Here is a 13133-nt window from a genome sequence, read left to right on the forward strand (position 1 = left end):
TCATGTTGTACGCTGTCAGGCCTTTTGATTTTATAGAATTAGAACCACTTCCTTTTGAATAAATTTATTTGAGAATAAAGTTGCAATTATGCGATGTATCTCAATCTGTGACCGTGAGCACCAGCCCCCTGCTTTGCTGACACGAGCTTGCTGGCATTCGGTACACGCGTGGTCCAGATCTGATTTCTACAGTGCTGCCCAATGTAATCTTTGGTCAGGTCTTGCATTTCTGTAGCCCCCTATAACCTCAACTATGAAAATACAAAGAATGGTGTGTAGGCAGCCTTTGAAACCTGCTTTGGAAATCTACGCTTGTATATCATTGTAAAAGTACAAAAATAACACTGTCTGTTAAAGTATGCTTGATTCTGGTCTGAAGATCCTGCTTTTCTTTCACGAAAAGCAATTCTTAACATTGAAAGCTGTTTACCTGTTATAAAAGCACAAAAATGTTGTGCTTTAATTATTACAATTTGCAGGATTTTAGATTGGCACCAGTTTTCTGAAGTGCTCAAAAGCATTTTACTGTTTAGTCTCAGCGGTCTTGCCTATAGTTTACAGCGTACCAGAGAGTATTTCTAGCCCTCCACCAACAAACGCAGCTCGAGGTACCAGCTCTGCAACTCTGCCCAGACACCACCATGAGAATACAGCTACTCCTTTACATTTTGTTTAAGGAGAGACCCCTCCTTTCCCTTTTTTTTTTTTTTTTTTGGACAAAGCTTCCTTCTTCTCTGAAGCTATTAATAAACAAAGCACAGAATAAGGAATGGGCTTCAGGAGCCCCAAATATTACATTGTACTTAAATGAAGAATCAATCTTTATGCTGTAAGCATCACATATCATCTTAAGAGCACACTATTTCATTGACACAAGTATCTGAAGAAAGACTAATTCATACCAGATTACTCCATGTAATATCCTGTAATGCACAATAGTTTTAAAGCAAACTTGTGTAGGGAAGTAGTCGAGTTCACTATTCTCCCTTAAATCTTCACGCTTTTAGCAAGAGTTTACATCTTACATGGAGAACAACAGTAAGAACTTCATCTGTTTGCGTGCACAGAGCTTTTACTCCCTGGATTTTTTAAGCCATTGGTAGTAGTCTAACAGCAAGATGGTTTCTGGAGGAATTAAGCATCTCTTTATTTGGCTGTATTCTCACACTATGGTTTATGTATGGGTGCTTTTGGGTGGCAAGGGGGGCAGACTGTGCTTCAGAAGCAGTGTACGTGTTAGCAAAACTGCGGCAACTTTGGTTTGAAGCTCCCTGTGCTTCACATTTTTTCCCCTAAAAACCCCCTGCTTCCAGCCTTGATTCTGTACCTCTCTCAAGAGGCAGGTTATCTGAAGACTTACTTTCAAGTACAGGGAGTTTTACAGGGAAGCAAATTTTTCTAAGGTGCTCATTATGGGCTTTGAGATGTTTTACATCTTCAGAGGAAATGAAGACCTGAGAAAACTCATAGTATGTTCCGTTTTCAAAAGGAAAAAAAAAATCTTCCAGGGTCTTGCTGAAGAACACACATCCACATCAACACATTTTCTGCATTCTGATAACGTCTTGTCTAATTATTTTTTCATCCAAAAATTAACTCAGATTTTTGAAGGTATTGTAGCAGAACAAAACAAGCAGAGTCAAAGCCACAGAAGAGCCAGAACAGAATTCAACCTGTGTATTTTCCACCTGTGCTAGTAAAGCTTCCTGACATCACGGCTCTGCACAAGATGCCTGTCACACGAATGTCCTGGGCCGTCAGGTACTTACACAGCAATTTGCCTTTCAGCTACAGCCCCAAATGCCACCAAGGATTGGGCAATGTCCCTGGTTATTGTGAGGTGCATGAACAGCCTGAGCCCCTCTGCACCGCACACTTTAGGGCAGGGGGACAAGCAGGTTGTGAAATGAAGAAGTATCCAGTTGCGTTTTGCTATACAGAAAGAAAAGATTTGTAATGGTGAGCTTTTAAACTTTTTTAAAGCTTTTTTATTCTTACAAACCCATTTTCATTGGTACTTTTTGCATAATTTCAGGACTTGGGACACCAGTAGCAGTCAGCCTCTAGGCTTGCAATGCAAGAGTAAAGACTATTGAAATCATTTCAAGTGTCCAGCGCTGTAAAGTCCAACAGTGTGCACAATAAACCCCTTTCCCAGGAACATACAAATACTGAAAAATATGTAGCAAAATAAGCCAAATAAATTAGAAATACTTGAGAAATGTGGTGCAAAATGGAACATAAGGAGAGCTGAACTAAGGCACTTGTTTTCATTCACTACCAAGGACACCCTCTCTGTATCGCACTGTCACTCCTAAGTGAGAAGGTCATCCAAATCAGTCACTGCTCCCCAAACCTCAAAGTACAGAACTATGTGTGAGACAGACACCATCTTTTACTTTACAGTGCATTACTCAAAGGTGTTACGAAAGTTCTCCTGATAAACCCAGCACTGGCATATATTTTAACTTCTTTGTCTCAGTTTTAGACTTGTCAGTTGTGTGAGAAGAAGTCAACAGTCTATTTTAAGCAAAACCATTTTTGCAGAAGTCCCTGTTGGCTGCTATTAGCCAGATGGGATCTACGCAGAAGCCTGGGGAAGGCGGGGAGCAGTATCAAAGTGTGCTGAATGACAAAAACCAGAGCAGCCCAGTCCGGCCCCAGATCCAGCCCCAAAACAGACTGCCTGTGGTTCAGAGCCACCACAGGCACAGCAAAGGTGGGACGGCCATGCAAGCCTGTCATGAGTTTGACAGGTGCTCACAACAGTGAATTGTATTGTTATGGAGTCCATTGAACTAAAAAACCCAATAATAATAAAAAAGACAAAGCACACCACTGCTGTTGCAGTATTATGTCCTTGAAATGGATGTGAGAATGGGAAAACTGGGATGCTGAGTTAAACCTGTAGCGAACGTGCCATTAAATTTTCACACAAGTGTTCCATGCATCTCTCACTAATTGGGTAAGTGAAGTCAAGCCCAAATCAAGACCTCAAAAATTCACTTCAAGAGGGGAAACGCAAAGCCCACACTACTCAGCCACCTTGTTCTCTCCAAAAACAAAAAAAAAAAAAAAAAAGAGGAAAAGGATTCCACAAGCCACAGCAATGAGAGGCTACGCACATCCGTGTTTCGGGTAGTCTCCGGGACGGGTGCCTCGCCGCGCTGGCTGTCGCCCTCCCGAGACGGGCCTCAGGGTGCGGGGCTGCGGCCGCCGCCCCCTGCCCGGCCGGGCCGCCCCGGTTCCCCTCGCCCGGCCGGCATCAGTAGCGGGCGGCGGCGGGGGGCGGCGGGCTGCCGGCGGCGAGGGGAGCCGCGGGGCCGCCCCCGGAGGAGCCGCAGCACCGCAGCGTGTAGTTGCGGCCGCCGTTGTTGTCCCAGTACTCGCCCTGCGGGCTGCGGTAGCGGATGGCGAAGTGGAGGGACGAGCCCTCCCGCAGGCTCGGCGGGACGCACAGGCTGAAGTTGTAGCGCTCGGCGGGCGGGTCGCCGGCGGCCGCCGGGGCCGGGGGCAAGGGGGCGGCCGGGACGTCCACGAAGGAGAGCCACTCGTTGAAGGTGTAGCGCACCGTCACCTCCTTGGGGCCGGGGCAGCCCAGCACTTGCACCGTGCCCCGCACGTCGGTGGGGGCCGGGGGTCGCCCCAGCCGCTCCAGGCAGACGCGCTGCCGCCGCAGCCGCTCGGCGCTGGGCTCGCCGCCGTCGGGGAAGTCGGGCACCAGGCGCAGGGCCGGCGGCGGGGCTTCCTCGCCGGGAGGCTGCGGGACCCCCTCGTCGGCGGGCGGGTTCTGCAGGCGGGACAGCGCGGCGGGCGGCACTTGCGGCTCCTCGGCGTCGCTGAAGTGCTTGACGCTGGCAAGGCTCAGCCCCAGCGAGTCGGCGAACTGCACCCGCTTCTTGCACTTGCTGCAGCAGCCTTCGCCCGCCGCCGCTTCCTCCTCCTCCTCCTCCTCTTCCTCCTCCTCCCCCTCCTCCCGCCGCTCGCCGGGGCCAGGGGACGGCGGCCGCCCGCAGCGGCGCAGCTCCAGCAGCAGCAGCCGCTGCTCCCCGGCCGCCTCTCGCTTGGCGTCGCGGGGCACCGTCGGGGCCGCGCCGCGGAACCTCCGCTCCTCCGCCGCCAGCTCCTGCCGCGGGCGTGCGGGGCTCGCCATGGCGGGGCGCCCCGCTGGGCCCCTCCCGGCCGCCCCTGTGGCGGCAGGCGGACGGGCCGGCACCGCTTTATCCGGAGCCCCCGCCGCAGGCCCCGGGGCGGGGGGCGCGCCCCCCCGCCAGGCCCGGAGCCTCCCCGCGGGGCTGGGGCGGCTGCGGCGCTTCGGGCGGGGGCGGGACCTCCCGGGACGGGCAATACGGAAACAGCAGCGGTCGCGACGGGCGGCCCCGCACGTCCTCCCGCCCGCAGCCCGCCGCGGGGGCCGCCGTTACCACGGCGCGGAGGAGAGAGCTGCGAGCAACGCTGCCAGGCGCTGTGTGGGCTGTGCAGGAGAGAAGGGAAGAAGCCACAGCCGCACCCGCGGAGCCAGCCGTGCCGGTGGCTGCCCCCCTGCAACCAGGCGGGGGGGAAGCGCGGGGTCATGGGCTGCTGGCGCTGGCTTTGTTATTACAATTCATTATTATCATTAAGCTTCAACCCATCGAGAGATACCCCGAGGAAAACGCGCGGAGGGTCAGGACTAAGCAGGACGTCCTCCAGCACCGCGCTGGCATCACGGCGGAGCGACAGCCCCGGCCCCGGGGCGAGGGCGGGAGGCGGCGGGGAGCCCAGCGGCCCCTCGGCACCGGCGCTGATCCGCCGCCCTCCTCCCCTGCCCGGGCATAAGTGGCGGCGGGTCCCGCCCGTCTGCCGTGCTCGTCGTCAGATGTGCCGTCTCCTGCAGCTGAAAGCATGTGAGACCCCAGAGCTTCTATGTTTAAACTGGTTTCCGCCCACCCTAACTGCACAGAAAAGCTTTGAGACCTGAACTCGAGGACAAAACCCCAAAGGTAAAAGGAACACCAAAGGCATTCACTCTTTAAAGTATGGTATATTTTGTAAGAAAATCTCTTCAACCATTTTTCTCCACAGTTGGTCAGCGGTACTCTGCTTGTGGAAAACCAAGTGCTCAGGAGGTGCACACGTGCACCCTTTTTGAAGGTCAGAATGTCTTCAAAGTTTTCACTTAACACCAAAACAATCAAGGAAAAAGAAAATACAGGCTTTATATTTTAAACAAATAATTAGAATCCCCCTAGGTTGTATCTTCTGAGCATGATGTATGGTAAACAGCATCCTTAGAACAAGATACTTCCATTAGTATGGTGATATCCATATCTGAGAATTTTCCGAACTTAATTCCATAGTTTATGCATGCCACAGATATTGTCCGGGGGTGATTTGCACAGATGATTGCAAAAATACTACATCTTTAAACATCCCTCCATTCTTTTTCTCATGGAAGAGACACAGAAAGCATATGTAAATAACACAGTACTTTCTGAAGCAATACACTCCCACTGCAGCTTTATCAGAGGGGTTTTTTGTTTGTTTGTTTTACATAGTTTGATTTATTTTTAGTATCGGTCTGGTTGCCAGAAAGCAGCCTCCCAATGTGAGTTAATACAGTGCAATTCAACTGAGTGGGCAGTCTGGATCTCGCAGAGGAATGAATGTCAAAGCAGAAGAAACATGTCTAAATGGTTTTCTTAGCAGACACTGCAGTGAGGCTGTTCTTACTGCACCATGACTGAAGAGTTGAACAGCCAACAGTTACTTAGAAGTGCCAAATAATCTGAATCGCCTAGCTTCTGGCCATGCTCTTGAAATTTGTTAGTAGTTTGGTTTAGAGCATTGTTAAGAACAGTAACGAAGGACAAACATTCTCCCTGGCACCAGCTGTGCTAATGGAAAACATGACTAATACCAGTTTGCCGTCAACTGCTCGTCACCAACACTGTGCCGCAGGCTGCCGCGTTCGGCAGGCTGTCGGTCGTCGGAGGGCTCCTTTGCCTGCTCTGGCCCAAGCGAGCTGGTGTGCCATGCTTTGAGCTCTTTGACCTAAGCAGCCTCAACTTAATGGTACTAAAGCACAGAGGATGCTCCTGGGTTACTCAGCTGAGGGCTGCGATGCAGCGCAAGAAGGCGGGGAAATGACGGTCGTCTTCCCACACACGACTGTTGGCAGGGGAGGCACCAGTTCACCTGCTTTTGCTGTCACTCCCAACATGCTGGTGGCTGTAGCAGAGCAGTGGTTGACAATGTTGGGACACTCTCCTGTGACACTCTCCTGTTTGCATTCATTTTGATCGAAACAGGTTGCAGTGCAGGTGCTTTCTTACCTGTGCTTGGAAGTGAGACCTCACAACCCGCCTATTCAAGGCTTGTGCCACCTCAAATTACCAAGTTGGAAAGAACAAAAATTAATAGATGATGTGTAGGTAATGGTGCTTAGTACTTACAATATTGTCAAGATTCCCTAGACAAAACAAGACACTACTGCTATACTTTCTTCCAGTAACACCTATTTTATGGTGAGGAAAACAGAAATGAAGAAACCAGCCCTTACTTCCTCATGTGGTGTTTATTCCACTAACACGTGCTTCCTCAGCTTGCCAAATCATTAACAAATGTTTTAGGCAGCAAAAGCAAAAAAAAAGAGAAAAACATTTGCTGATAAGGCAAAAAACCATTTGGACTACTAGAAATTACAGAGGAATGTGAAAGGTTCAAGCAAAATAAGGGACAGCAAGAAGATAAACTTACTGTAAATATTGATAAAAGTTACATAATGTTGTAGCAATTAATATACATTTCTCACATATTCTGTGCCTCTGGGAGACAGGCCTGCAAAAAGGACTACTGTTCACAGAAATTAAGCAGAAACAGTTAAGGCAACAGTATTGCATGAAAAGAATTAAAATCAGGCAATTAACGGCATACAAAGGGAAGTCAGGTTTTTAGTGGTAATCGATTGCTACAATTCTGAAAGGGAGTAATTTAAAATCAGATAAACCTTTACAACAGATGTTCAACTGATGTGACAAACTAGGCCAGTGGACATTAGTTAAGGAGGCATTTAGTGTTGTCTCTTAAGTATTTCAAAAAGGATTCTCTTAAAAGAATGAGGAAACCAGGGTCTCTGGCTTCTAAGTACTATTTACCTCACTTGTTACTAAAGAAAATGTTGAGATATAAGCAATAAAAGAAATGCAAATGTGCAAACCACTGGTAAGCGATCCATGGTGTTGCCTTCTCAATTCTGACTATGACAGGATGGTTATGTATTTCTCAGGACTTGTTAGGTCAGAGATTTTGGTTTGCTGCTTTGGTTTGGAGCTGTTTCATGTGCAATTTAATAAATTGGTCAAGCTGCTTGGATCAATAGTCATCATCATTTGGACACAAAATGAACATCAAAATACTTGTTGGCAGACACTCAGAGTCAAGTAACTGGGGGATTCCGTTTATTCAGCTCAACCACACAATTTAATCCAGAAGTCCATTCAAACAGTGTTCATCATTTCTTATTCTGCACTTCTCATAGCAGCTTAATCCTTCAAATCCCAAACTAACAGATTTCCCAGTTAGTCCAAGAGGAAAGTATTCTGCTTATGGATGTACTTAGTTTGAATATGCCAAATCTCTCCAATTCCTCACTCAGGTATTTCTAAGAAAATATCCTGGGACTACAGCTCATCAGAAAACATGAATGACTAGCAACTACTATGTACTATTACACAATTTACAGGGGTTTAAAAATATGCAGAGATTATCTCAAATTTTAGCAGCATTCGCTGTGAACGATCTTCTTGCTTCACTTTGAAAATCATGTTGTTCCTCATTCCAATTTTAACAGTTGTGCTGCTTGTACAAAAATGGCAGGGAGGATATTAATAGCCTCCTCAATTATTAAAAAAAAATGCTCCCTATCCCATGGGAAATTCCAGCTTCTCTGTGTTTTTAATAAGGACAGGAATTCAGCTTACTATGTTTGTGAGGATGGCTAAACACTGAATGAAAGACTCTGGCTCTGTATAATCTGACTAGAAATTATTCAGAAGTTAGATTACTAGACCTGATTTTCTTATTTATGCGGGAAAGACAAGCATGCAAAGCATCCAAACAGGCATGCATTACATCTGTATTGGAAAAAAATACTGAAATGGAAACAAATATTGGGAAGTTATTACTTTAGTTTACAAATCTTAAATCCAAATATTTAAACCTAATTTCTGCAGGATGCTGAGCAAGTAAAATCCTTTAGAGCTTTGAGTTTTCAGACAATCACTTTTAGAGATGTCTGCTGTATATTTAATCTTGTCCCTCAGCAGACTTGCATCTGACATTCCTTATCTGATGTAGAGATTCCTTTAAATATATGAAAAGGTATTTATTCTGTTTTCCTGAATTACACCAATGGTTTGTTTCCCATAATGATGTGGAATATCCTTTTCCGTTACCAATACCGAGTATTTGGCAATGAGGCAAGGAAGGTCCCTTTATTTGGGTGATGTACTTTGGAGATCGAGTTTTGTAATTGACTTCAGCAGGCCCAAGATTCCTCTGCATCTGTTATAAAATCAAGCTCATTCTTTGTGACAAGCAAATATTCAGCAATGGCACGAAGTTATTGTTTGGGTTTTTGTTGGTTGTTGTTTGTTTGTTTGTTTGGTGTTTGGTTTTGTTGTTCTGTTTTGGTTTTTACTTTCTGTTTTGCTGAAATTGTATGGAAAAGGTTCCAAGTGCTTGAACAAACACTAAATTCAGACTAGAGTTTGCACTAACTGTGATAAAACCACATTGCACAAAAACTTGCCATTCACTGAGATTTCAGAAGTATTGCTTAGTTCTTGTGGCTCTTAGAGGTGTCGGATTTTGGTTTAATACCTGTCATTTATAAGATATTTATCTAAACTTTCTATATTCATGTGGTACACTGGAAATCTTAAGTCATTTGTCAAACTTTTTATTGGTAAGTCATATAATGATAAAAAACCCATATACAAACTGCCATCCTAATAGACAGAGTTATTGTTGCATTTCAACAATTTAACCCAAATAGATGGTATTTGAAAGGGCAAGCTCAGATTATCAGTTAGAAAAATTGTTTTGGCTTCCAAACAATGCATTCATAGGAGTTGAAAAGGGTTTGGTTTTATTTTTGTTTGTTTGTTTTAATGTGGATCTCCAGAAAGCTGCCGAACCATATGTCTTTCAAAGGTTTCTGATGAACACTAGGATCCAGGTTCTTGCATATAAAACCTCTATGTATATTTTTAATTTAGGAAACTAGAAAAAAATATGATTTGGATCTAATTCTTGCCCTATGTTATGCTGTTATATTGCTTTGGACTTCAGCAAGAAAGAAGCTCCACCTTATCCAGAGTAGTCTGATATAAAGGACATTCTATCCTCAAAACTGTTGCTGGGCTATTAAAATAATAATTTTTTTCTCACTGTCTGTCTTGAAATGCTGGATTCTGTTCCTGCCCTGCCACCTAGCAGACTGCCTCTGGAAAACAAACCCCAACGTCTCCTTAAAATTCTGCAAGGAAACTTATTCAAACAGGAAATGTGTACGAGGTCAGTGCAATGCAATGTACGTACATTGGTCAATGGGGTCACTGAGCAATGCCAATGTACGACAATGTACGACTGCAAAATTCCAAATGCTTGAAATACCCTTCAAAATGAACTCCTAGGCAGTATATAAAACATAAATGACCAAAGAACACATCTCTAAACCAGCTTTTTGAGTTGTTAGCACATGAACATTCGATGTCTGAGGCATTAGATTTTTTTCCTCTTCCCCATTTAAGGCATTAGATTTTTGCCTGTTCAAAATGAGACATGAAAATGGAAAGTGACATGAACTTGTAGTCACATTAATTCTGTTTTGTATTTTTGTGTTTGTCTTTTTCACAAGCAGCAAGGCATGTAGCTCATTCAAAATCAATAGTGGCGTGAACTCATTTGGACTCTCCTGGGACAACAGAGTTGGCCAGCTGGTCAGAAGGACCTTCATGACGTCGGCTGGCGAAGCCTCTGCTGGTCTTTAGAGTCATGTTTGACGTGATAACATTGAATGGTAACCTGACCTCATCAGCTCAGATACCTCCCTGTCTTTTGGGAAAATAGAATTGTGCAATATACCCTGTTCCAACACCTGGCAAATGCAGGCCAACCTTTTCTGTCCAGCAGTCACAACCGGGTAAGTTGTACGTCAATCTCCTTTCTTCTACTTGGGTCTTCCCCAACACGGGAATAGGCTTTCCATGCAATCTTGCTGTATAAACCCTACGTTAAAAATGGTTTGCTTAAATGTGTAGTTTTCCAAACCACCGAAAAAGGAATAAATGCAACCCTGTCTCTTTGCAGCTCCCCAGAACTGCCTCAGTTATAGTTTGTTCTCAATTGCTAAGCTATGATAGTAGATAGATAAACAGGTATCCGACAGAAGACCTTGTAGGAGAATGTTTATCACTGTAATTTATATTGATTCTCATGACTTATGAACTTTGTAACTTCAGTTGATGTACTGGGTATCCATAACACAATACAATACTGATAAAAGCACAAAAGACAACTTCAGAGTTGAATTTCAGTGAATAAAGTATATAATATAGTGATCTGAATGAAGAGAGGTTTGCATTTCTAAAGAATGTTAATTGTTTTTACAGCAGGGAAAGAAAAAAAAACCCACAGAAATACATGCTGCTTTAATATTACTGCACCATTCTAACAAGTAAGCCTATATTTGAAAACTCTCAAGTGCATGAACAAGAAACAGGACTGCATGATACAGCCTAACACTGCAAAAGCAAAGGACTGGCATAATATCAGCATACAAATAAAAATCACCAAAATAGCCATATATGAATGCAGGGGTGCCCAGTCCTGCATCACCAGAAATTGAAAAAAAAAAAAAAAAAAAAGAAGATAGTTTTGAATTTCCTTGACTATACATACAGTTAAGTCCCACAGTCCCAGTGAATTCATTCCCATACTTTCAGCACCTTCAGCAGGAAAGGCAGAAAAGAAGCTCCATCTGGTGGCGTGGTTGATTGTAATTACTTTTACATTTCATTCAATTGCAAATGCATTCTTCTCTAATAATAAAATGAAAAATTGAAGTAACATGTAAAGGATGTCCTGCAAATGGAACCTGCAGTCCTAACACTTTAAAATCAGGACCTTTTTCTGTTTAAAGCAAACCAGAGTTGAAGCCTGGGTACTAATCTAGGACAGAAACAGATCATCAAACAAAAAAGAAAGGGTATGTCAGCACACTTCAGGGGGCAACCTGCTGCATCCTGGGGTGGAGGAAGAGAAGGCAGGAGTCATCAAGTAGAGCGTGAAGGAGGAGGAGTGTGAGTGTGAACTCAAGGTTGCTGCTGAAAATGCCGTATAAAAGTTTATGGAAGGTTTACAGAGGCATTAAAAAAATATTGCTGTGAGTTTACAGAGGTATTAAAAAAATATTGCTGTGTCTCATAGTAAGGAAACAAACCGTTCTTCAGTTAGTTGTTTTTATAAGAAACTAACTTTCTTCAATGAACAAATGGCAATTTTGTTGGAAGACATTATTTCCCATCTTCAAAAAATCTTAAACTGTTCTAGCTGTGACAGATTTGCAACATCTTATTGTGAAGGATAACGCAGATGCTTTAATCACTTTTTATGTAATAAAATGGCTACAGTTTAGGAAGCTGCTTTCTTCTTCCCTGCCTCCACTATGCTCTTATTGCCGGAACTATGGAAACTATAGACTTCTTGAATGCCTTGACAAATGCAATAGAGGAACCTGGATGCACAGAATGGATTACAAAAAATAAAGAACAGGCTGACCAGTATCTGTACTGGATATTTGCAAAGAATTGCTGAACAAACTGCAGTGATGCTGATGGTCAGGCGAAATAATTTGACTTAAGCCTACAAATAATTTTAGCAAGTATTCAATTGCACATATATGTTTAGATGCAAAACCTGTGCAATTTCAGCGAAGTCACTGCTTTGCAGGACTCAAAGATATGTTCTCCCAAGCTGATGTTATGTCATAAGCATGATAAAATATAAAACTAATTAGAGAAATAATGCTAGATTTAGCTACTGAAGGTCAACGCCTAGTTTCATGTACAAACTCATGTCTACTCTGCTCATTGAAGAACCCATGGCAATTTCTTTAATGACCAGTCCCAGTAGCCTAGCCAAAGTTTGTGCTAAACAACAGCAATCTTAAACATAGATAAAACTTGTCCTGCAAACTCAAGGGAATAAAATATGCTTTGTCTATTCTTTTGTAGTGCCCGCATTTCTATGGGGATATATGCTGCATTTCCTCAAATCAATGCATCGTTACTTTTTCTAAAGAGTAGAGCAGAGCTTAGTATTAATTACCCACTAAAAATCCATGTTAAAAGAAAATTGAGAATACAGATTGAAGCACCAGTATGCTAGAAATTGCCCAAAGTCACATTGCCTTCATAACCTTAATGCAGCCTTTTTGAGGGTACCATTTAGGTTACAGCCTTTAATCAAGCATTCTTAGGCCATTTTTCCCTCAGGGCTGTCTCATTAAGCACAGGAGACAGACAGCTACTCAATGGTGGTGTCATTGCTTTTCTCTACATTGCTCAATGTAGAGCTGTGGGCCTTGTTTATTGAGCAGTATTCCAGTCCTGCTTTGCAGGTGTGATTGGATTTCCTCACAGGATCATCCGTAGTGCTCAGCACCCACAGTATCTTCCAAGTGCTTCAGAAATAGTAGACTACTGTGAGATTAAGCACTCCTGATTTTACTACTAGAGAGCTGAACTATGGAGAGGCGAAGGTAAAAGGTGCCCATTTATTCTAAGTGTTCGTTGTGGATGTGTGCACCTTGACTTTCATGGTTGCTTATCGGTATGTAAGATTTTAGAAGTGTTCAGAGCATCACTCCTTTTGATTTCAGCTAGAGCTGTAAATGCTCAGTACCTCAGAAATCTAACTGCTTGGGTTGTTAGGGTAGAAAGTTAACAACATGCAATAGGTAACCAAGTTAGTTTAAGCAAATTGCTTAGCATTGCTAGGTTCTTCATGTCAGGAGCAGCAATAAAATTCAGTCCCGCCAGGCTAGAAATCTCTTGCCTCCATGGCAGGACCATACTTTCCCTTCTTTT

At 44.1% G+C, this 13133-nt stretch overlaps 1 protein-coding gene across 1 annotated transcript; it reads right to left on the reverse strand.

The window, feature by feature from the left end:
* Nucleotides 1-3265: 3265 nt before the first annotated feature.
* On the reverse strand, nt 3266-4153 carry PPP1R3G (protein phosphatase 1 regulatory subunit 3G). Its single transcript, XM_065629831.1, has one exon. The coding sequence runs from the start codon at nt 4151-4153 to the stop codon at nt 3266-3268; it is 888 nt and encodes a 295-aa protein (XP_065485903.1).
* Between the last annotated feature and the right edge of the window lie 8980 nt (nt 4154-13133).

Source organism: Caloenas nicobarica, chromosome 2 (assembly GCF_036013445.1).
Source record: "Caloenas nicobarica isolate bCalNic1 chromosome 2, bCalNic1.hap1, whole genome shotgun sequence".
Taxonomy (NCBI): Eukaryota; Metazoa; Chordata; class Aves; order Columbiformes; family Columbidae; genus Caloenas; species Caloenas nicobarica.

Bases quoted from the DNA above. Each gene is read 5' to 3' on its own strand.
- PPP1R3G (XM_065629831.1), bottom strand. From the start codon at position 4,153: ATGGCGAGCCCCGCACGCCCGCGGCAGGAGCTGGCGGCGGAGGAGCGG.